Here is a 26100-nt window from a genome sequence, read left to right as displayed (position 1 = left end):
AAGGCATTCCTCCCCTCTGTCCGGGGGAGTGTAGTGCAGGTGTTCGCAGACAACACCACCGCCATGTGGTACTCCAACAAACAGGCCGGGGTGGGGTCGTGGACCCTATGCCAGGAGGCTCTGCGCCTCTGGCAGTGGCTGGAACATCAAGGCGTGACCCTGGTGGTTCAACACCTGGCAGGTTCCCTGAACTCCAGGGCGGACACACTCAGCCGTTTGTGCATGATGGATCACGAATGGCGCCTGAACTCGGACGTGGCGCAAGGTCTCTTTCAGCAGTGGGGAGAGCCTTGGTTAGATCTATTCGCCACAGAAGAGAACGCGCAATGTCATCAGTTCTGCACGTTGGAATTTCCAAGGCGGCACTCGCTCGGAGGCGCTTTTCGTCGTGAGTGAAGCTGCGGTCTGTTGTACGCCTTTCCGCCTATACCACTTCTGCCCAGAGTGCTGAAGAAGATCAGACTCGACCGGGTCCAAGTTATCCTTGTGGCTCCGGACTGGGCACGAAGATACTGGTATCCCGAGCTACTCAGCATGTCTGTCCTTCCCCTGATTAGTCTGCCTCTTCAGGAGGACCTTCTGTCACAGCAGCAGGGAACCGTCCTCCACCCGAACCTGTCCAGTCTCCACTTACATGCGTGGAGATTGAGCGGCGACAGTTGAGGCCATTTGACTTGCCTCCTGAAGTTTAATGTGATTCTGGCAGCCAGGCGTCCCCCCATACGCCTGCAGGTGGAACAAATTTGTGGCATGGTGCACAGCAACGGCTGTGGATCCCCTTTCTGCCCCTCTTTCAGAGGTTCTCCTCTTTCTTTTCTCTCTTGCCCAGCAGGGCTCTGCTCTGGGCACTATCAAGGGCTACCTCTCTGCCATTTCCGCCTTCTTAAGGCTACCTGATCAGCCCTCTTTTCAAGTCCCCAGCTGTATATAGGTTTTTGAAGGGCATCACTCCTGTTTCCTCCTGTTCCTTTCCTGATGCCTCAGTGGGACTTGAACCTTGTTCTGACATATCCGATATGCGCTCCCTTCGAGCCACTTCATAACTGTCCTCTTCGTCTCCTTACTCTGAAGACTGCATTCCTGGTTGCCATCACCTCTGCCAGGAGAGTAAGTGAGCTCCAGGCTCTTTCTTCTAAACCTCCTTTCCTTTCTGTCAATTTGGACAAAGTTGTGTTGCGGACAAGACCCTCTTTCCTGCCCAAGGTAGTCACAGCCTTCCACATCGGGCAGTCCATCACCTTGCCCACCTTCTTTCCGCCTCCGCATCCCTCAAAAGAGGAAGAGAGGCTCCACCGTCTGGCTCCAAAACGTGCGCTCTACTTATATCTGGACCGCTCACGCCAGTTCCGGGTGGAGGACCAACTCTTTGTTGGTTACGTGGGCACTAAAAAAGGTCGGGCGGTGCACAAGCAAACCATCTCTCGGTGGGTTGTGTTGTGCATCAAGGTATGCTACTCTTTGGCTAAAAAGGAGCCTCCTGTTGGGCTGAGGGCCCATTCCACTCGGGTCACGGCGGCTACTACTGCCCTGGGTCGGGGAGTTCCCTTGCAGGACAACAGTCGGGCGGCTACGTGGGCCTCACTGCACACGTTCGCAAGACACTACTGCCTGGACAGCCAAGTCCGGAGAGATGGCTTTTTCGGCCGTTCCGTTCTCCAGGACTTTCTGGTGTTATCATTGGTTCGCAGACCCACCACCGGCGTTGGTATTGCTGGGGTACCTATTCTAAGGTAAGGAATCTAATACTAACCTCTTTCTTTCAGATGCACAAGTTACTTACCTTCGGTAACGATATATCTGTAAGAAAAAGTAGTTAATATTAGATTCCTTACCGCCCCACCCATCCTCCCCGTGCTGCCAACCAATATCTAGGGTTAAGGTCATCCCCTTTCAGGGCCCTAGTTTCATGGCATCAGTGTTGGTTTTTATCATGGCTCTGCGTTTCTGGCTCGGAAAAGCTATGTATAAGAACTGACGTCAGCGTGAGAGGACAGCGTCTAAGTACTCTTGCGACGTCATCCCGGCGCCGACGACGGAGACGCGGAGCCACAGACGATGCCTACCGACGCTTAAGGGTACTGCTACGCAAAAGTTTACAGATCCAGTCTGACGCCTGGGGATATTCTAAGGTAAGGAATCTAATACTAACTACTGTTTCTTTCAAATATATTGTTACCGAAGGTAAGTAACTTGTGCTTCAGTAATACATAGCCATGAGGGCCTGTGTTTTACGAGTATGTTTAAGATCATTCAGACAGTTATGTCTCTGAGGTGTTTGTAGAGTCAGAAACGTGGAGACATGAGTTTGTGATATCAGTGTGTTTTGCAGGTGTCTGTATGGCGTGGACTGTGTATGTATAAGGAGTTAGTTACGCATGGAATGTGCGTGTCAGCCCTAGTGTAAATAAAGTCTGGAGTGTGTGGGCTTTACCACTGTGTGACTCAGGAAGCCATAAATGTGGGTCTTTCAAGAGCGTGTGGAGCCAAGACTGTATTAAAAGTATACAGTGTGTGTAAGCAGGAGCGTATGTTGCTGCCTATACCCAGGAGTACTAGGAAGTGGATTTCCGTTGTGTGTTGGGCATGTATATCAGTCTGTGGTTTTACAGAGTCCAAAATGTGTCTGTTTCAAGAGTGTGTATAGTCAGGAGTTCAGGGGTGGGCAGTCTGGACTGAGTGGACTGTATTTGTGAATTACATAGACTGTGTTCGGCATTTAGTAGCATTTGTATTTGTCAGTTGCATCAGGCATCTATATCTGTACCTAGAATTAGGTGTGTGTATATTCGTGTGTGCCTCTTACAAACGTCTGCATTGCATGCAGTGTGTGCGTATGTTGGGTCTGCGTACCAGGCTTGTGTATGAAGTTAATTGGCTTTGTGGCTTAAGTATAGGTTGTAAACTCAGTCTCCGTTTGCAACTTTCTGAAGTGTTCACATTTCAGCACAGGACCAGTAATAAGGGACCCCGAGAAAACAGATGTAGGCAGGGACTCTCTGGAACAACAGTAAGAAAAGGTCCACTGTAGGAGAGTAGGGTCTGCAATCCTATGATCACCCCAGATTTTTGCTTTTTGCTTCACTGGTTTACGACTTCTCTGGCTGTGGGCCTGCTAATCAGACCCACAGCCTTGCTGTTCTTTCACTAAATTGACACGTGTACCTTAGGTGCATTTACCAATTGGTACTGGGCCACCTTATCAGACCCTGTAACTCAGGGCATAGGTGTACCCAGGGCCTACCAGGAGCTGCAGCATGTATTATGCCACCCCTGGCTGGCCACCTAAATCTGACACAACTGGCTGCACGACAGCTGGGGCAAGGTGGTGTAATCACCCCTCGCTGTAGATATAGTATACCTATATCTAACCCTAAAATGGACACCCGTATTCCTATCAGTCACTCCTATGGCAGGCCTTGACAATCCTGAAGGCAGAGTGCTTGGAATCGTGTGAGATGGTGCTCTGGCATGAGCTGAGCCCGTTTGCAGCTTGCGGAACCAAGTCCTAATAGCTGTTCCATGATAACGCATACCATATACTCTTAAGTGCATTATAATCCTCGCGGTTATATGCCAACTCTGGAATCGCTTTATCAAAACATGTCGAGTAAGGTGTCATACGAATTGGAATACTAACCCCTCGCCAATTCTGGCGACGGGGTTAGCATTCCACCCTTCTAGAGGGACACGACATGTATGTAACTGTGAACCCTGGTTAATGTTAACTCAAGCCTCAGCATCACAAAATGGATGCTGCCACCACAGACACAAGTCTGACCTCCTGCTGCTGGGAGTCCTTCCAGCGAGGGAGGCTTGGACAAAGGGTTTCCTGTCAGGGGCGGTGCTAGCACCATCCCAGACAGGGTTTTGTGTATCCTGGGTAGGCAGGGCTTTAGAGGAAGGTGACTGCAAGTGGCACCCCGGTGCTCACTATGCATCTGCCGGCTAGAACCAGTTCCAGGGGCACACCAGCCCCTGAGCTGGGGAAAGTCCGGCATGGGAGAGCGGTGTAACCACCCCCCTTCCTGGTCCCACCCATGGGCAGGACCTAGTCGCGTGCCAGCCCCTTTTCCTAGTATAAAGATAGGAGCGGGCCCCCTTCCAAATTAGATCATCTTTGAATCCTGAAACTACTTTCTACGAAAGGAACTCAAGACTTCTTCCTAAGATTTCTCCCTTGTGACTAAGGAGTAGTCACCCTGCATCCGCAGGCACCATCCAAGCATCGCGGTCTGCTGTACGTCTCTCCTCCGGATCAAGACTGCCCAGCTCGACGAGAACCGGCTTCCCTGGCACCTCTGACCTCAACCTGCATCATCAGCCCAGCTGAGATTCGTGGGTGTGACGAGACATCGAGGGACCGGCCATCTTCAGTACTGCACGACGCTTTCCCAGCACGACCGCCGAGGGATCCTCGAGTGAGTGCTTTGGGGTCCGAGAAGCCCCAACCCTGAGCAGCTCCAGCACCGAAGTTCAGCCTCCCAGCATCCACGAGATCTGCGTGGGGCCCTTCTGCTCTCTGCTGCTCACTGCATTGTCTGTCTACTAGCCTGCTGGCTTGTGGCCTTCCCGACGACGAACGACGACATCAACACCGCTGGTCTGGTTGCTCCAGGCTGGCCCTTGCTCCCCTCCAACAGAGGAGCACCCCGGACCCTCCTGGTCCACTCCAGACGCCATTTTGAGTCCACCGCGTGGGCTTGCATTTGCCAAGACTTGTTGCCCCAATCCTGGGTCCAGCGACGTCGACAGCAGATACCATCGTGGGACAGCTTTCACCTCCATCCTGGTCGCCGACAACGCCTCCTGGTCCGTGAGACTGCAGAGCCCAGCGTCGCCCACTCACCTGGTCGAGGTGACTCCATCCGGTGCCATCCTGGTGCCCATCTAATCACTGGCTAGTGATTCAGAACTTGGTCCACTCTGCTTACAGGTGTCTTCCATCTTCGATCCAGGCTTGGATCACTCCGAATCTCTTCACTGGTCGCCTGCTAGCAACTTCTTCTTTCAGGCTCCGTAGACTGCAACGAGGATTCCCGACGTCTTTCCAGACCTATGCATCCGCAGCCCCTGGGCTAGGTAACTTCGGCATTTCGGTGCCCCAGCATAGCCTCACTATCCAAGGGTCCAGATCCTTTTTCGTTTCAGCTCTACCTAGTCGGATTCGTCCGATAACACTAACTTTGTAATTCCTAGCAACCATAGACTTTGTCCCGCATCCCGCGTGAGAGTGCACACTCTGCACCCGATCTCCCTAGGCCTCCTGCTAGTAATCTGAAGGTTCAGTAGTCAAGTCCTAGCGATCCTAAAGTCTATTAGAGTAGTACTTCCCTGCTAGTAATTTCGCATTCCACTTTTGTAGTATATGGTTTTTCGTGCCCCTCGGGCATTTGTGTAAATTGTGCGATTTGAGTATTTTCCTAAGAGCTTTGTATTGTGCTTAGCACCCTGTCCTCATAAAGAGTCCAGGGCTGTTGTGATCTAAATAAATACACTGTTTATTTTCATAACACTTGTGTGGTGTCCTTTCACTTGGTGTTCAAGGGGTATATGTGATGGTATAACAGCTGGCTTAACACGCCCTCTAGAGTCTAGCCTAAAGACTGCTCTTGTCCATGCTACTAGGATAGCTGGTCTATCGGTTGACTTACAACCAATCATCAATAAGGGTTGTTTGGACTGATACATAGTGATCACTAGAATAGTGAGCACTACATATCAGGCCAACTTCTCATATCCACCCCCGAAGACGAGGAAGGAAAGTGTCACCTGCCAAAGTATACTCAAGGAGCGTAATACCTTCTCAAATGGATAAGAATGGGCAATTCACTGGGTTCAGGGGAGAACCAAATACATAACAAAAAATTGAAAAACAAGCAAGGATATAATACACAGAGGTTTCTATTTAGAAATTATGTTAATCAATTTAATAGGATTTCATGTAACAAGTTACGGAGCAAACAAAAAAACACTATGCAAAAAATAAATTTATAGTAAACAAACAAGGCAAATATGTCTGGACTGATAAAGATATCTAAATAGACAAAAAATTCTCTCTATCCCCTTGAAAGAGCCCTAAACATAAAGAGGAACCTAAAGACCAAAACATAAACATATATTTCCACCAGCCTTACCATTCATGCAATCCACACTCTCTCAAAAGACGCATAAAACAGATTATATGCAGGCAATATATACAGAAGGCAGAAACCCACAGAAGATACAGGGCAATAGTGCACCTAGTAAGTGCCATCAAAAGTAAGTCACCCAAAGGTTGCTGGCTTGCACGGTGCCGAAACGCGTTTCGGTGCTGGGCTAGCAAGTAGCCATCACCTTCCTCAGGGCACTGAAGACTAAAAAATGTTTGGGGAGGGGAAAGTCAGGCGGGAAAGGGGAAAGTTTTCAACACGCTAAGCCTGGGTGCCAAGAGTACACTTTTCATAAACAGCAGCTCCATAAAGGTGAGGATCCGGTCACCAGCCCGTCGTCAGAAGATTCTTTAGAGAAAAAGGCAGAACAGAATGTGGATCGCGTACAAAATAATGATGCCTCAAAGTGAGCATAGTCAAGGTCCTAGAGGTCAGAATAAAGGCAGATGTGAAAGAAGGAACTAAAGGGGATCCAGATGAGGCGTGGGATACCAGTAAAGAAAAGGATAGATTTAAAAACATTATGCATTGTACACAAAAGAAAAGAGGCCCAGAGACCACACATCCTTGGTCATCTCATCATCCCTCACAGTAAAGCACCAGCTCTAAGGTCAAACAATCTCTTTCTTATGGCTACCCACCCCACAGAGTCAACAGGGCCTGAGATGGTGGGCGATCTTTTGCTTACCTGGCATCTAAGCTCTGGAATTTCCTCCCTATTCAACTAAGAGCCAACGGTAACTTGTTGAGTTTCAAAAGACAGCTAAAGACCTATGTATTTGAATAAGTAGTGTATTTTCTCTCACGACTCCTGTTAGCGATGGGAACCCAGTTGTGGGTACTCACGCTCTGGAAATACTACTAAACTAAAATCTAATGCAAACTCTTGGTTCAGGCGGCCTTTATAAAGCACTCGACCTTCGTCCTTGTGATTTAAAAATGCCACCAGAACCCCTTTATAGCGATATAGGCATATATATTTCAGTTACCTATCATACATTTGTATGTATATGTGTGTATATCTATCTATTTATCAATCTTACATGTTTGTTTAGCAGACATTAACCCCTTGCATGAGGCCGCGATTCTGCGCCTGTGCAGCAAAATCGCAAGTGGGCGGGTTTATGACGGCCCCCAGCCGTCATCAGCACACGAGCGCCGTAGTGCATGACGGCTGGGGGCCGTCATCAGAATGCAAGGGGTTAAATCTTTTCAGCCCAATATGCCATAATAATGGATTTTCATATACTGACTTCTAGAGCCACCCCACCCCAAATATTTTCGCCTAATCACTTGAACTGTGTCTAATATGTCTATAAACAATGCAACATTTAAGCTTTATCTGCAAACAGCTTCATGCGCTCAAAACATAGTGACTGTTGTATTTATATTATTGTATGAAGACCAAATGCAAATGTATTGAAAATATTCAGTTTTAAACTTTTTTTTTAAACTTTCCCCAGCAAACACAGTTACGCTGTCATTCGAATGAATCACAAATGCAAGGGCAGTCAAACAGGACCTCCAGCCAAGAACTGTTGAGATCAAAACCTGTGCCACAGTCATTATTGGAAGTGCCAGAGCATATCATTTGTTCATATGGTAAAAACTTACATTGTTAAAGAATGTGAATGCATGTGTTTATTCAATTAAACAAATCATGGCATAATGCAATATTTCGTTCTGTTTGTTACCACCACTTTTCCAACCGTTCTACTTTCAAACTGCCTATTTTGAATAATTCCTTTCTTTGCAATTACCAATCCAGTTTCTGAGCATGCTTGTACAGCTGCAGAACCATCCAGGTTGTGTGTTCTGCCTTTTTTTAGCACACACAGTATGTGGGCTATCCTGTCTTCACATCTTCACATCTCTCAACATCCTGTCTTTGTACATGGGACTTGAACTTGAAGAGACAGTGCTACCTTAGTTGTCATCTTATCTTTGTGACAGAGTTCATCCACATGGGTGCCTCTAGATATCATGACTATTACTGATGTGCAGTATCCCTGGTATCCTTGCTCATCGACCGCCTGGTCTTCAACCTATCCAGTAAGTCATCAGTATAGTGATCTTAAACAATGCTGAGATTTTCCATCAATATGATTATCACAGCTCAAATGCTGCAGTGACCTCATTCAAGCATGGGTATTAAGTGTCTATCTCAAACTAAACCCAACAAAGAGTAGCAAGTAAGCTAAAATCAGAGACTGGCTCGCTAACACAGGACTGAATGCATTTAAACCCTAACTGTCTGTAAGCACAATGTCCCTAGGATTCATCATCAGCTATCTTTCCCACAGAATCTACAAATTCAAGAAAAGTCAGACGTAGTACTAGCTATCTATTCCATGGATAATAAACATGTACCTTGCTGAATTGGATTTTGGACCCACCCTCCAGGTCTGGTTCTTTCCCACCTGTATGGAACAGATGCTTCTTTGGCTCCACTGAAGAGTGTTCTGTATGCTAGCCCTCACCGTATCAATGTGATAAAGTAAGACCATTTTACTCATACTATTATCAGTGTACCCCTATAGGTCCCCAGCATATACATGACCAACAAGTAAATGCAAACGCATCACAGTATATGACAGAAAAGCTCACAACCTCATGAGGCCAATGTTGCAGATAAAGCAACGACCTTGCCATACGTAGTCCAGAAATGCAAAAAGTAAAAGAACATATTGTGAGAAGTTGGCCTGATATATAGTGCTCACTATTCTAGTGATCACTTTGTATCATACCAAACGACCCTTATTGATGATTGGTTGTAAGTCAACCTTATAGACCAGCTATCCTAGTAGCATGGACAAGAGCAGTCTTTAGGCTAAACTCTAGAGGGCGTGTTAAGCCAGCTGTTATACCATCACATATACCCCTTGAACACCAAGTGAAAGGACACCACACAAGTTGTTATGAAAATAAAGGATATTTATTTATAACAAGTCTACCCTGAACTCTTTATGAGTCAGGGAGCTAAGCACAATACAAAACTCTTAAAAAAATACTTTAAGTCGCACAATTTACACAAATGCCCGAGGGGCACGAAAAACCATATACACTAAAAGTGGAATGAGAAATACTAGCAGGTAAGTAACAAGATCCAGAAGCTTCAGGATCGCTAGGACTACACTACTGAACCCTAAAGTTAGGAGCAGGAGGCCTAGGGAGATCGGGTGCAGAGTGTGCACTCTCACGCGGGATGCGGGACAAAGTCTATGGAGGCTAGTATTTCTAAAGTCACTGTTTCCGGACGAATCCGACTAGGTAGACTAAAAATGAAAAAGGATCTGGACACTTAGATAGTGAACCTACGTTGGAGCACCGAACTGCTCAGGTTATCTAGCCCAGGGGCCGCGGCTGCATAGGGTTCAAAAGACGTCGGGAATCCTCGTTGTAGTCTATGGAGCCTGAAAGAAGAAGTTGCTGGCAGGCGGCCAGTGAAGATGTTCGGTGTGATCCAAGCCTGGATCGGTGATGGAGATGACCTGAAAGCAGAGGGGACTCAGTTCTTAATCACTAGCCAGTGATTGTGTGGGCACCAGGATGGCACCGGATTAAGTCACTGTGAGAAGTTGGCCTGATATGCAGTGCTCACTATTCTAGTGATCACTATGCATCAGTCCAAACAACCCTTATTGATGATTGGTTGTAAGTCAACCTGATAGACCAGCTATCCTAGTAGCATGGACAAGAGCAGTCTTTAGGCTAAACTCTAGAGGGCGTGTTAAGCCAGCTGTTATACCATCACATATACCCCTTGAACACCAAGTGAAAGGACACCACACAAGTTGTTATGAAAATAAAAGTATATTTATTTAGAACACAACAGCCCTGGACTCTTTATGAGGACAGGGCGCTAAGCACAATACAAAGCTCTTATGAAAATACTGAAAGTCGCACAATTTACACAAATGCCCGTGGGACACGAAAAACCATATGCTCTAAAAGTGGAATGCGAAATCACTAGCAGGTAAGTACTACTCTAATAGGCTTAAGGATCGCTAGGACTGGACTACTGAACCTTCAGATTACTAGCTGGAGGCCTAGGGAGATCGGGTGCAGAGTGTGCACTCTCACGCGGGATGCGGGACAAAGTCTATGGATGCTAGATTTCGTAAAGTTAGTGTTATCGGACGAATCCGACTAGGTAGAGCTGAAACGAAAAAGGATCTGGACCCTTGGATAGTTAAGCTATACTGGAGCACCGAAATGCTGAGATTACCTAGCCCAGGGGCTTCGGCTGCATAGGTCTGAAAAGACGTCGGGAATCCTCGTTGCAGTCTATGGAGCCTGAAAGAAGAAGTTGCTGGCAGGCGACCAGTGATGAAGTTCGATGTGATCCAAGCCTGGATCGATGATTGAGGATACCTGTAAGCAGAGGGGACCAAGTTCTGAATCACTAGCCAGTGATTAGATGGGCACCAGGATGGCACCGGACGAAGTCACCTCGACCAGGTGAGTGGGCGACGCTGGGCTCTGCAGTCTCTCGGACCAGGAGGCGTTGTCGGCGACCAGGATGGAGGTGCGAGCTGTCCCACGAAGGTATCTGCTGTTGACGTCGCTGGACCCATGATTGGGGCAACAAGTCTTGGCAAATGCAAGCCCACGCAGTCGACTTAAAATGGCAGCTGGAGTGTACCAGGAGGGTCCGGGTGGTCCTCTGTTGGAGGGGAGCAAGGGCCAGTCTGGAGCAACCAGACCAGCGGTGTTGTCGTCGTGGTGCGTCGTCAGGAGGGCCACAAGCCAGCAGGCAAGTAGCCGGACAACGCGGTGAGCAGCAAAGAGCAGAAGGGCCCCACGCAGATCTCGTGGATGCTGGGGGGCTGGACTTTGGTGCTGGAGCTACTCAGGGTTAGGGCTTCTCAGACCCCAAAGCACTCACTCGAGGATCCCTCGGCGGCCGTGCTGGATAAGCGTCGTGCAGTTCTGAAGATGGCCGGTCCCTCGAGGTCTCGTCACACCCACAGATCTCAGCTGGGCTGATGATGTAGGTAGAGGTCAGAGGTGCCAGGGAAGCCGGGTCTCGTCGTGCTGGTCGGTCGGATTCCTGAGGAAGGACGTGCAGCAAACCGCAGTGTTCTTAGTTGGTGCCCGCAGATGCAGGGTGACTACTCCTTAGTCACAAGGGAGAAATCTTGAGAAGAAGTCTTGAGTTCCTTTCGTAGAAAGTAGTTTCAGGATTCAAAGATGATCTGATTTGGAAGGGTCCCCGCTCCCACCTTTATACTAAAGAAAGGGGCTGGTACGGGACTAGGTCCTGCCCATGGGTGGGACCAGGAAGGGGGGTGGTTACACCCCTCTCCCATGCCGGACTTTCCCCAGCTCAGGGGCTGGTGTGCCCCTGGAACTGGTTCTAGCCGGCCTATGCGTAGTGAGCACCGGGGTGCCACTTGCAGTCACCTTTCTATTCAGCCCTGCCTACCCAGGATACACAAAACCCTGTCTGGGATGGTGCTAGCACCGCCCCTGACAGGAAACCCTTTGTCCAAGCTCTCCTCGTTGGAAGGACTCCCAGCAGCAGGAGGTCAGTTTTGTGTCTGTGGTGGCAGCATCCATTTTGTGATGCTGAGGCTCGAGTTAACTTTAACCGGGGTTCACAGTTACATACATGTCGTGTCCCTCTAGAAGGGTGGAATGCTAACCCCGTCGCCAGAATTGGCGAGGGGTTAGTATTCCAATTTGTATGACACCTTACTCGACATGTTTTGATAAAGCGATACCAGAGTTGGCATATAACCGCGAGGATTATAATGCACTTAAGAGTATATGGTATGCGTTATCATGGAACAGCTATTAGGACTTGGTTCCGCAAGCTGCAAACGGGCTCAGCTCATGCCAGAGCACCATCTCACACGATTCCAAGCACTCTGCCTTCAGGATTGTCAAGGCCTGCCATAGAAGTGACTGATAGGAATACGAGTGTCCATTTTAGGGTTAGATATAGGTATACTATATCTACAGCAAGGGGTGATTACACCACCTTGCCCCAGCTGTCGTGCAGCCAGTTGTGTCAGATTTAGATGGCCAGCCAGGGGTGGCATAATACATGCTGCAGCCCCTGGTAGGCCCTGGGTACACCTATGCCCCGAGTTACAGGGTCTGATAAGGTGGCCCAGTACCAATTGGTAAATGCACCTAAGGTACACGTGTCAATTTAGTGAGAGAACTGCAAGGCTGTGGGTCTGATTAGCAGGCCCACAGCCAGAGAAGTCGTAAACCAGTGAAGCAAAAAGCAAAAATCTGGGGTGATCATAGGATGGCAGACCCTACTCTCCTACAGTCACCTCGACCAGGTGAGTGGACGACGCTGGACTCTGCTGTCCCTCGGACCAGGAGGCGTTGTCGGCGACCAGGCTGGCGGTGCAAACTGTCCCACGAAGGTGTCTGCTGTCGGCGATGCTGGAACCAGGATTGGAGCAACAAGCCATGGAAAAGGCAAGCCCACGCGGTGGAGTCAAGATGGCGTCTGGAGTGGACCAGGAGGGTCCGGGGTGCTCCTCTTTTGGAGGGGAGCACGGGCCAGTCTGGAGCAACTAGACCAGCGGTGAAATCGTCGTGGTGCGTCGTCAGGAGGGCCACTAGCCAACGGGCAAGTGACCGGACAACTCGGTGAGCAGCAAGGAGCAGAAGGGCCCCACGCAGATCTCGTGGATGCTGGGGGGGCTGGACTTCGGTGCTGGAGCTTCTCAGGGTTAGGGCTTCTCAAACCCCAAAGCACTCACTCGAGGATCCCTCGGCGGTCGTGCTGGTTAAGCGTCGTGCAGTTTTGAAGATGGCCGGTCCCTCAGGTCTCGTCACACCCACGAATCTCAGCTGGGCTGATGATGCAGGTAGAGGTCAGAGATGCCAGCGAATCCGGGTCTCGTCGAGCTGGGCAGTCTTGATCTGGAGGATGGACGTGCAGCAAACTGCGATGCTTAGGTGGTGCCTGCGGGTGCAGGGTGGCTACTCCTTAGCCACAAGGGAGAGCCTTTAGAAGGTATCAAGAGTTCCTTTCGTGGAACGTAGTTCAAGATTCAGAATTATCGAATTTGGGAAGGGGGCCTGCTTCTACCTTTATCCTAAGAAAAGGGGCTGGCACGCGACTAGGTCCTGCCCATGGGTGGGACCAGGAGGGGGGTGGTTACACCCCTCTCCCTTGTCCGGACTTTCCCCAGCTCAGGGGCTGGGGTGCCCCTGGAACTGGTTTGAGCCGGCATATGCTCAGTGAGCACCGGGGTGCCACTTGCAGTCACCTTCCTCTCAGCCCTGCCTACCTGGGATACACAAAACCCTGTCTGGGATGGTGCTAGCACCGCCCCTGACAGGAAACCCTTTGTCCAAGCTCTCCTCGCTGGAAGGACTCCCAGCAGCAGGAGGTCAGACTTGTGTCTGTGGTGGCAGCATCCATTTTGTGATGCTGAGGCTCGAGTTAACTTTAACCGGGGTTCACAGTTACATACATGTCGTGTCCCTCTAGAAGGGTGGAATGCTAACCCCGTCGCCAGAATTGGCGAGGGGTTAGTATTCCAATTCGTATGACACCTTACTCGACATGTTTTGATAAAGCGATACCAAAGTTGGCAAATAACCGCGAGGATTATAATGCACTTAAGAGTATATGGTACGCGTTATCATGGAACAGCTATTAGGACTTGGTTCCGCAAGCTGCAAACGGGCTCGGCTCATGCCAGAGCACCATCTCACATAATTCCAAGCACTCTGCCTTCAGGATTGTTAAGGCCTGCCATAGGAGTGACTGATAGGAATACGTGTGTCCATTTTAGGGTTAGATATAGGTATACTATATCTAAAGCAAAGGGTGATTACACCACCTTGCCCCAGCTGTCGTGCAGCCAGTTGTGTCAGATTTGGATGGCCAGCCAGGGGTGGCATAATACATTGTGGACCTGCACCTTCCTGTCTCCAAGTAAGCGCTCTGTAATTGTGTCGCCATACCATACCATTGTATTAGGCTGGCATTACTCGGCTTCCTAATTAAGTGCTCCATTCGCCCGGCCCTCACACTGCCAATTCGGCGCAGTACCAGGCCGGTACCACTGTATCTCTAATTCAGTGTTTTCATCTTCTCCCATAGACTCTTGGACCAGGGCAACGTTCCCCCCGGTAAGCTTGTGTCTGGCTAGCGGCAACTTCTTATTAATCCCCTTGTCCTTAGTCACCATAGAGTAATTTTCCCTTTAATCCCCCGCAGATTTCTTTGTATTTACGTAGATTCTATCCCTAGGTAAGTCCTCATTTCCACGGGTGACAGCATGTGGGCGTCTCTCTATGAGTTTGATTAATTGTACTACCTTCTGTTGTTCATAGAGATTCACTCGAAATATTACTCTCACCAAAGCGATCTCCAGCTTATCTTGATCGGTAAGCTTATTACCCATAGCTGTTCAACATCCTCTACAATTTATCACGCATTGTTTGTAATCGTGACTGCTCTGCCAAATAACCCTTCACTGTTTCACCCCTTTACAAGACTCATCTCCTCTTTCCGCTAACGCGACAAGCACACTTGAAACGGACGCAATTCACAGTTTGCGTGCACTTGTCGTATGGCACCAATCCCATCACTTACCCCATTCCTACTACCGCTAGCATGATTGTTACTATTAGCTTCAATAAATGCGACTCTGCCGTTCCAACTATAGGCAAGCTCACTGCATGTTAATGGCATGTACCACACCCTACCACTTCCAACACCTTGGCATGAGATGAGTGTGGTACTACTTATGCAATTGAGACAAGGGACTGATTAATTGACATGTTTAATTTTTTGTCTCCTTTTTCCCTCCCTATTCCTTTATTATGTTTGTTTCTCTTGTTAATGTATAACAAATTTATGTCTGTATAGGGGTTTCAAGCTTAATTATTAATTCTTTAGGCAATCATTTTTGTCCTGAGGATGAACCAATAATTTGTGAGGTTCGAAACGTCGTCGACAATAAGTGCACTAAATGCATAGTTAACATACAATTTGAGCATGCATATGTGTATACTATGGATTATCATTTTGCAATTTTAATTGTCAGATAACCTATTTTTGCCTGAACATTCCATCCCTTGTGTTTGTTCCCCAAGTGTGTTAGTTGGACATCGGCTGGTGTCCCACTTCCATCGCACCTTGTGTTCTATTCCTCTTGTTTTATATTATTCTTATCAAGAAATTAAAGTGTCCGGCTGGACATTCTTAAAAATATAGTTCTATCTAGTCTATATTTATTGTCAGAATTTCCTTTCCTTTTCTAAGGACCTCTGTTTTTTGAAAATATAATACATGCTGCAGCCCCTGGTAGGCCCTGTGTACACCTATGCCCTGGATACCTAAGGTATGCTGTACAGGGACTGATAAGGTGACTCAGTATCCGATTAGATATGTACCTAGAGTACATGGAATCCATTTTACAGAGAGAGCAGTGGGCCTGGGGTCCTGAATAGCAGGGCCCCAGGTCAACTAAGTCGTAAATCCAGCAAAACACCAGGCAAAAAGTTGGGGGCAACCATATTCAGATATCCACCTTCCTACACATATCACCAGCCTTCTCAAGCATTTACTGAGGGTCTAAAATAATCCAACCATAGACAATGTTGTTTGCTCTTTCATTCCACTTGATGAGGGAGCTGACTTCCATATTGTTTCAAGGCACCCCTAAAAAGAAACAAAGTTTGTTCTGGATTAACTATCATGATCAATCCTGTCACATGCCACAGGCTGATGTTCATGCACAGTTTAAACCATTCCCTACCATCTTATTATATACAGTGCTGTGGTAGAGAAGGAATGGACAGGTTTTCCTTATCAAAGCTAGTATGATTATTTATAAGAATTGGGGAGGTGTTAATTTATTTTGTACAGTGGAAATTGAGCGACTTAAATGCCTCATGTGAGAATACTTTAAAAGTGGTAGCACACTTTTGAGCTCGCGTTCTCTGGATTATTTGTTTAAGGGAGGCTAGCTTTTCTCTTTTCAAGTCATAAATAGATGTCTTGTAATCTACAAATAAGTAACTTCATTCCGTACAAAAGAACCAGCTTTGCCATAGCGTTGTAATAATTCACCCCATATCATCGGGACACAGTTGTCTTACTGTGTTATTTATGGCATCTAACTTGTACTTTGATGTCTCCAAACGTTAATGTAGTTCTGATCCGTGTGTGCCATACTTGGAAACCTATGCCTGTTTCTTTATCCCCTTCTATCCAAGGTGGCCAAGCTTTCTTGTCTGACGCAAAGGTATTTGGCAGAGTTCAGACCTACGGAATAAGACTAAAAGAAGACTAGTTTAGAGGTCAAATACTAATGTTTAGTTATATTTTACTTAATACCAATTTAGTGCTTGAAGCAGTGATGAAGAATTAGATGTCTTATGGATACTTCTAACCACATATACCTCACCTTTTGATTGTCCGCAGGCGCCAGACTGGATCTGGAGATTTTTCCCAGCAATTCTCTTGTGTATGAGTAGGTGGTGTCATACGGATCCATATCTGTTCGGTCCTGACTCAGAAGTTACGTCAAGACATATATATTACCACCTGCTATGCTCGTTATATCAGTTACTTTCTTTCTGTGCCTTTTAACACGTATCCAGAGCTTGATCCTTCGATTTCTGTCACCTCACTGAGTTCTTTTCCAAAATGTCTCTAATTTTTCCAATGTGCAAGGAACATCTCTTCCTGCAAAACAACTGTTTTTAAACATTGCAAGGATTGTCACAAACTGCAGTCCATGAAGGATCCTCACAAAGTTTTCCTGTGGTGACCGGGCTCACTTGTGACTCAAAATTGTGCAGCAACTGTATTTCGATGAACCTGAAGGCCATCCGGAACCGTGAGGCCAAGCTCTACTTCACTGAGCACTGCAGAAAGGCTCAAATGCCTGGTTCTGGTAAAAGTGGAGGACGCAGTGGTGTTTTTATTTCTTAGTCTGTTCCTGTGAGAGGTCATCCTCACGCTCCCAAGTCCTCATGTAAGTTGAAGAAAAAGGAGCACAAGAAGTCAAAACATGGCTATACTTCTTCCCACCACAGGGATTCTTGAGTAATGTCCAACAATCACTTAAGGATATGCCCTTTGAAAGCACCAAAACTCTTTGGAGACCAGGCAAACTCTGCATTGGAGTATTTGAAAGAGAGCAAGGTAACAACGCACTCCCTCAGCCTAGCACCACCTGCACTGCAGTTTCCCAGGGCCCCGTTATAGGCTTCAGAAGAAGCTTAAAGCAGAGGCCATGTCAGGCCTTGTCTCAGTATCAACAGACCTCTCAAGCCTTTTGAGGCAGATGTTAGAGATCACTCCAACAGCCTCCAGGCACCCATGAGCAATGAATTACTCAGTGTCCTTTTCCTGACAAGAGGTTCAAGCTCTCTTAAAGAAAGGAGCTATAGAGAAGGTGCAGGCTTCAGAAGTTGGGATTGGTTGCTACTCCTGTTACGTTCAGGTGCAAAAGGAGGATGTAGGATTTCGTCCTATTCTAGATCTTTGCCCTCTAAACTTTTTCCTCATGGTGGGCAAGTTCTAGATGCTTAGTTTAATCCAATTTCTGTTTACTCTAGATCCGGGCAACTGATGTTATTCAGCAGTTCAATAGATGCTACATGCAGTTCTTAGTAGGCCACAAGCACTTTCAGTTCTCATGCTCCCCTTCGCCTTACCATCAGGTGTTTACGAAAGTGATGGTTGCGGCCCATCTTCAAAGGTTGAGAATACCATTCTTTCCCTACCTTGACGACTGGCTCTTGAAGGCAGGTTTGCCACACAGTCATGGACCACTCCAAGTCATGTCCAGTCTCTTGACATCGCTGGGATTCTCAATGTGCCAAAGTCATACCTGACTCCTTCACAGAGGCTCCCTTTCATTGGTACCATCTTGGATATGGTGTTATTTAAAGCCTTCCCTCTCCCTCAACGAATCCAGGACATTGCGGATGTGATGTAGGAGAGTAGGGTCTGCAATCCTATGATCACCCCAGATTTTTGCTTTTTGCTTCACTGGTTTACGACTTTCCTGGCTGTGGGCCTGCTAACCAGACCCACAACCTAGCTGTTCTCTCACTAAATTGACACGTGTACCTTAGGTGCATATACCAATTGGTACTGGGCCACCTTATCAGACCCTGTAACTCAGGACATAGGTGTACCCAGGGCCTACCAGGGGCTGCAGCATGTATTATGCCACCCCTGGCTGGCCATCTAAATCTGACACAACTGGCTGCACGACAGCTGGGGCAAGGTGGTGTAATCACCCTTTGCTTTAGATATAGTATACCTATATCTAACCCTAAAATGGACACATGTATTCCTATCAGTCACTCCTATGGCAGGCCTTAACAATCCTGAAGGCAGAGTGCTTGGAATCATGTGAGATGGTGCTCTGGCGTGAGCTGAGCCCGTTTGCAGCTTGCGGAACCAAGTCCTAATAGCTGTTCCATGATAACGCATACCATATACTCTTAAGTGCATTATAATCCTCGCGGTTATTTGCCAACTCTGGTATTGCTTTATCAAAACATGTCGAGTAAGGTGTCATACGAATTGGAATACTAACCCCTCGCCAATTCTGGCGACGGGGTTAGCATTCCACCCTTCTAGAGGGACACGACATGGATGTAACTGTGAACCTCGGTTAAAGTTAACTCGAGCCTCAGCATCACAAAATGGATGCTGCCACCACAGACACAAGTCTGACCTCCTGCTGCTGGGAGTCCTTCCAGCGAGGAGAGCTTGGACAAAGGGTTTCCTGTCAGGGGCGGTGCTAGCACCATCCCAGACAGGATTTTGTGTATCCTAGGGAGGCAGGGCTGAATAGGAAGGTAACTGCAAGTGGCACCCCGGTGCTCACTGTGCATAGGCCGGCTTGAACCAGTTCCAGGGGCACACCAGCCCATGAGCTGGGGAAAGTCCGGACAAAGGGAGAGGGGTGTAACCACCCCCCTTCCTGGTCCCACCCATGGGCAGGACCTAGTCGCGTACCAGCCCCTTTCTTTAGAATAAAGGTAGGAGCGGGGACCCTTCCAAATTAGATCTTTGAATCCTGAAACTACTTTCTACGAAAGGAACTCAAGACTTCTTCTCAAGATTTCTCCCTTGTGACTAAGGAGTAGTCACCCTGCAGCAGCAGGCACCAACTAAGTATCTTGCGGTTTGCTGAAACGTCCTTCCTCCGGAACCAGACTGCCCAGCTCGACAAGACCCGGACTCCCTGCCCTCTCTGACCTCAACCTGCCTCTACAGCACAGCTGAGAACCGTGGGTGCGATGAGACCAGAGGACCCGGCGATCATCAGAACAAGCACGACACTGAACCAGCACGACCACCGAGGGACCCACAAGTGGGTGCACTGGGGTAAGAGAAGCCCCAACCCCAAGCAGCACGAGCACCGAAGTCCAGCCCCCAGCATCCACCAGATCTACGTTGCTACGTTGTCCGGTCACTTGCCCGTTGGCTAGTGACCCTCCAGACGACGTCCTACGTTTGTTTCACCGCTGGTCTAGCTCCTCTAGACTGGCCCTAGTCTCCTCCTGAAGGGGACCTTCCTCGGACCCTCCTGGTCCACTCAAGACGCCATTTTGTGTCGCCACGTGGGCTTGCGTTAGCCAAGGCTTGTTGCCTCCTTCACCGGATCCAGCATCGCCAGCAGCCGACATCCGACGTGGGACAGCTCGCAGACCTCCAGCCTGGTCGACATCAGCGCCCTGGTCCGTGCAGCAGCAGAACCCAGTGTCACCTCTTCACCTGGCTGAGTGACCTCGTCCGGTGCCATCCTGGTACCCACCTAATCACTGGCTAGTGATTCAGAACTTGGTCCCCTCTGCTTACAGGTATCCTTCTTCACTGATCCAGTCCTTGGATCAACCCGGAACATCTTCACTGGTCGCCTGCCAGCAACTTCCACTTCAGGCTCCTGGTTCGTCAACGAGGATTCCCGACGACACTTGAACCCTATGCAGCCGCAGCCCCTGGGCTAGGTAAACCGAGTACCACGGTGCTCCAGCGTAGCTCCACTCTCTAAGTGTCTAGATCCACTTTCGTTTTTGACCTACCTAGTCGGGTTCGCCCGAGAACACTAACTTTGCATTTACTAGCATCCATAGACTTTGTCCCGCATTACGCGTGAGGGTTCCCACTCTGCACACGACGTCCCTAGGCCTCCTGCTTCTAATCTAAGGGTTCAGCATTGTAGGTCCAGCGTTTCTAAAGTCTCAGAGTAGTACTTACCTGCTAGTAATTTCGCATTCCACTTCCATAGTATATGGTTTTTCGTGCCCCTCGGGCATTTGTGTAAATTGTGCGACTTTCAGTATTTCTTTAAGAGTTTTGTATTGTGCTTAGCACCCTGTCCTCATAAAGAGTCCAGGGTTGTTGTGTTATAAATAAATTTCCTTTTATTTTCATAACAACTTGTGTGGTGTCCTTTCACTTGGTGTTCAAGGGGTATATGTGATGGTATAACAGCTGGCTTAACACACCCTCTAGAGTTTAGCCTAAAGACTGCTCTTGTCCATGCTACTAGGATAGCTGGTCTATAAGGTTGACTTACAACCAATCATCAATAAGGGTCGTTTGGACTGATACATAGTGATCACTAGAATAGTGAGCACTGCATATCAGGCCAACTTCTCACAGTGATCACGATTTTTCAACCCTTGACCTGGATATCCGTAAGATCAGCAATGATGCATCTGGCATCCTGATGGTGGACCACACCAGGTGGCACACGCAGGCTCTACAGATGGATTTGTAATCTTAGTGGCTTAACACTGAGGGAACCGCTCCGATTCCAGCCAGGTGTTGGAGGAGGCTGCAAAAGATTTGCAGTGGTGGCTGCTGGACTGCAGGTAGACCAGTGGCAGACCCATCTCCCTACCCTACCCATGTCTAATGTTCTTTATGGATGAATCATTCCTTGGTTGGGTAAGTTATTTAAGGGAGGTAGAGTTCAGAGGACTCTGGTCTCCGGCTGAAACCTGCCTCCACATCAGCCTGCTGAAGTTTGTATGGCACTAAAAGCCTTCCTTCTGTCCATCAAGTAAGAACAGATACAGGGTTCCTCAAACAATACAGATGCCATGCATTAAAGCAACAAGAAAGGCGGAGATGTTAGGCCCTGTACCAGGAGGCTGTATACCTCTGGAACGGGCAGGAGTCTTCAGGGAACCTCCCGGATTGTTCAGCACCTGTTAGGATCTTTAAGTGCCAGGGAGGACAAACTCGGCTGGAATTGCCTAGTTGATCATGAATGACCACTAACCATAGAGGTTACACAGGGCATCCTTTGACAATGGGAGGACCCTGGCATAAGCTTTTAGCCACCACTGAGAATGCACAGTGTCTAAACTATTGCAAGCCGTTCTCACTTGGAGATACCTTTCAGTTAGAATGTTGCTCAGGGCGGACTCCTGTACGCCTTCCTGCCTCGACCACTCCTTCCCAAATTTCTAAAGATCAGGAACGACCAGGCCCAAGTCGTCCTATTGGCTCAAGATTAGGCCCTGGGAGTGTGGTACCCAGAACTTCTAGCCATGGGCACCTGTCCTCTGATTTTGCTGCCTCTTCAGGAGGACTTTTTGTCACAACAGCTGGGCAAAGATCTGCACAACTTAAACCTCTGTGTTTGGAGATTAAGAGGCGATAGTTGATGTCCAACGATCTCCCCTCCCTCCCCTCCTGAAGCAGTGAATGTGATTTTGGCAGCCAAGCATTCCTCTACTAACCCAATCAATGCAGGCTGCGGGAAAAGGTCTGCCGTTGTAGTGTAGTTCCTATATTCCCAATAGGTTCTGCGCATTGGACTAATATAAACAGCAGTGTAGACGTAGGACTGAGGTCGACTAGGTCTCTACTGACTATATTAGACTTAATTAGTTTCGCCAGCTAGCTCAGAAGTCACTAGAAACTTTCTCGAATGTTCAGGAAAGAGTTAACTCTCCGGATTAGACAAGAAGGGATTCGCTTCTGACAACCATACAAACATGACAACTTTGCTCCCTCAGAATAGAGTGCATCTCTAGAGTCGTGTGAAAACAATAGGCAGCTATTTCACTCAGTCAATCGTGCATACTTAGTTTCACCAGAGTGCAGAGAAATAGAGAGACGGGCGTTTTTCAATAAAAGGTGTTATTTTATTGAGCAGTCTTCTTTCTCAAGCAAGAGAAATGAATTGCCACAATTGCAATACTTAATATGAAGTAAAGTGCATACAGTAAAAGTAGTATTATGAAACAATACTGTAAAAGCTTAGATATGGTTTCTTAGCCATATGATACTTTAAAATAGATAAAATATATATACATACATAAAACCATTGACTAACGTACTCAACTGGTGCTTCTAACTACGCCTACCCCGATATACCTGACCTAAGCCTAATACTTGGGAAGGAGTAAGTAAGTAGCAGTTTAAGTTAAGTTGGTTAAGATTGTTTTTTGCCAAGGATCTGAATCAAGAATTCTCTTTAAGGGTTTAGTCAGCTCCGTACCTTGGTAATAGAATGTGGGAGGTCTGGTATCTCTTTCTTCAGTACTCGATCTCCCACCAACCCGCAAGGGTGACTCGGGAACACCGGAGCTGGATTTTCTCGGCGTGAGAAAAGTAGCTTCTCCAGCGCGTCAAAGGGGAGGGGCGGCTTCCGTGGGCTCTCGCATCAGCTGGGCTCTCGGGCAAGTAGATAGCCGCTCTGCTCCAAACCACTGTGTTTTTGCTTAAGGCAACTGTTGGTATTTTATACCTGAAAGGTGCCGGGTTTGACGTAAGGTTGGACATAAGACGTCACTAAGAACTAACAGTTCTTGCTGGACTCCAGGAGTTCTTGTTCAAATCAAAACAAACGCAGGGGGGAATTTCCCGGGCTGCTGGAGGCTTGGTTTGTTTAAAGAACGCGTTGTGCTTTCTAGGAGTCGATGGGAGTAGCCGTGCTGTGCTTTGGACTGCATGGGCTATTACTGAATATGGATATGATTCTTATGCCTTTATAAGGATATTATTAATTATAACCGTACAAGGGCATGAATCGGGAATATCAAATTAGGGTACTAGATAGAAATTCAACACCGTTTGATGTTCTTTCTGGCACATCCAACCCTTAAATGTCCAGTTATCGGATATTCTTCTTTTCTCCTTGTCTCTAGCATTGTAATGCATTGCTGTGTCAACGGTTAAAGGTTATTTGTCAGCTTATCGGCCTTTCCACAATTGCTTGATCAGCAATCTTTGTTTAAACTACTTGCTGTGATGCGTTTTTTGAAAGGGCCGATCCATTTGATCCACCAAAAACCTTTGTAAAGCCCCAGTGGAACCTCAGTCTGGTTCTCACATTCTTGCATTCTTGATTTGCTTCCCATTAAAGCCAATGCCAATGCCCCTTTAAGGCTTCTCACATTTAAAACAGTGCTTCTCGTTGCGATCACGTGAGTTAATCACGAGTGAGCACCAACCTTTCTGGACAAGATGGTGCGAAGAACCAAGGCAGCATTCCTCCCAAATGTTATAATGCCATTCCATGTTGTGCAGTTTAGCACTCTGCAGTCTTTTTTCACTACTCCTCCTCCATCCAAGGAGGAAGAGAGTCTCCATCGCCTAGACCAGAAGAAAGCTCTGAGTTTCTACATCAGTCACACCAAAGGCCACCAAGTGGACAATCTGCTGTTTGTGGGGTTCTCTAGGTTGGAGAAGGGCAGTGCAGAAACGAGCCATCCCCAGGCTTATGGTTCTTTGAGAAAATATAGTGTATGGCCTGGCTAAAAAAAAGCCTGTGGGCTCATTCCACCTGAGACAAAGCTGCTAGCACTGCCCTGGCGCGTGGAGTGCCTCTATTAGACATCTGCCAGTGTGCAACATGGACATTCGCTCTTGTTCATGACGCACTTCTCCCTGGATAGCCACGTCTGGTGTGTAAGGGCAGATTGGCGGTTCAGTCATGCAGGATTTCTTGGTCTAACCCATTCCGCAGACCCACCACCAGGGGATGTTCTCCTTTGATATCTGTTCCCATGGTCAACGTCTGCAGCTAGAAGTATCCATAAAAAGAACAAGTTACTTAACTTTGTTAATGCTCCTTCTGGTGGATACTCTAGAGAACAGCAGATTCTTCACTTACCGTCCCTCCTTCCTCTTCTGTAGAATAGACTCCTTTGGTCTATACTAAAAAGATTCAATTTGTGATCTGGCATGATCCTATTATTGAGGGCCCGCGTCCGATGGTGCTGAGGTTGGCACACTGAGGTGGCAGTTATATTGGATCGCCTCATACCTCATAGGAAGAGAACCCAGAGAAACCTTGACCCTCTGTTCACCTTGGAACCCTAGAGGATCATCCGAGGCATCCCACAAGGATAGGCCCTCAGCCCCACCCTCTTCAACATCAACATGACCTCCCTTTTCTAATACCATCAGATCGCACAGACTGAACATCATTTCCTACGCTAATGACACCCAGCTCATCCTCTCGCTGTCAGAAGATCCCTTCACCACCAGAGCAAAATTCCACAGATGTGTGATGAAGGTCGCTGACTGGATGAAGAACAACTGTCTCAAGCTGAACAAGGACAAGACGGAAGTCCTCATCTTTGGGAACAGCGCATTGCTGTGGTATGAAGCATGGTGACCTGCTGAACTCTACCCTCCTCCCGCCCAACAGATCGCGCCTGCAAACTCTGCATCATCTTACACAGCAAGCTATCCATGAAGAAGCAAGTAAACCCAGTCTCATCCCCCTGCTTTCATAACCTGTGCACACGCCGCAAGATCTATCGATGGCTCTCAGTCAACACCAGAAGGACCCTCATAGCCAGCAAACTGGACTACGGAAACACACTCTATGTAGGAATCATCGCACGCCCCCTGAAGAGATTACAGATAATACCAAACTCAGCAGCCAGGCACGTCCTCGACCTCCCAAGACGAACCCTCATCATCCCCTATCTCATGAAGCTTCACTGGCTCTCCCGATCCAGAAGAGATACCAACTCAAGATGCTGACCAATGCATAAAAAGCCCTGGTCAATGAAGCGCCAAACACCTGCAATCCACCTTTCTTTTTCTCACAGATAAACACCCCCCAGGATCTGCTGAACTAACAATAGAGGATGCTCTTTCTCTCACCTTGCATTCAAAGCTTGGCACAACCTACCCATTTATCGGAGGGCTGCTCCATTGGTCCAGCAATTCAGGAAAGAACTCAAGACCTGGCTGTTTGAATATACAGTCCACCTCGAAGCAGCTAACAAATTCTAGTGCCTTGAGACCCTCTCGGGTGATTTGCTGTGCTTTACAAATCTGTGATTCATTGATTGTGGACCCAAACATCACTTCCAAGGTTTGACGGACATGAACCAGAGCCGCACGATGCTACCTACCAGCTTACGAGGGAATTGCTGAGAAAAATCTCTGGATCCATTCTGGCTCCTGGGGGGAATTCAAACAAACACAATAAGGAGCAACAGAGGGAATAAACAATCAGGTCGCCCTCCACTCTATTAGGTCACAATATATAAAATACCTGATTGCATGTAATACACCCACCATGGTCCGAAAATCCAGAGAGCAGTATAATAGTATCCATGCTCTATGCTGGCTTCCCAAGAATGCTAATCACATCTGTATCTGGGTGTACAAGTCTCACTGTTTGTCAAACTTCCAAAATATGAGCGGTCTTGTTAAAGTAATCAAATAAAAATGTGTGAAAGGTCAGAAAGTACCTCACGTAAGCTTCACCAAGGGAGCTGCTGGTTTGTACTCACCAGTTTTCTCACGTTTTCATCTTTGGTAACTTCCATGACACTGAAAAGAGAAAGTAAATTAAAATGAACGGTATGCTTCAGACCATTTCATTTAGGAATGGTCTAAAGCATACCATTAGTTTTAATCTGAGTGCTCACGGCACCCAATAAATTACATATATATATGTCTGCTCTCTACCCTGGAGACTGTATGGTAGTGTTGGGCTTGCAGGAC

At 47.7% G+C, this 26100-nt stretch overlaps 1 protein-coding gene across 2 annotated transcripts in view; it reads left to right on the top strand.

Moving 5' to 3' along the window:
* The window catches only part of BRDT (bromodomain testis associated), a 2469968-nt gene that overhangs the window by 1400258 nt on the left and 1043610 nt on the right, over nucleotides 1-26100 (top strand). For both annotated transcript variants that reach the window (XM_086953938.1, XM_086953937.1), the window contains one exon: nucleotides 7613-7751. In XM_086953938.1, coding sequence (XP_086810064.1) covers nucleotides 7613-7751 — 139 coding nt within the window. The remainder of the gene's footprint in view (nucleotides 1-7612; nucleotides 7752-26100) is intronic.

The sequence above is a fragment of the Lissotriton vulgaris genome, chromosome 1_1, assembly GCF_964263255.1.
Source record: "Lissotriton vulgaris chromosome 1_1, aLisVul1.2, whole genome shotgun sequence".
Classification (NCBI taxonomy): Eukaryota; Metazoa; Chordata; class Amphibia; order Caudata; family Salamandridae; genus Lissotriton; species Lissotriton vulgaris.
Note: the sequence above shows the minus strand (reverse complement) of the source record. Positions and strands in the feature narration are given on the sequence as shown.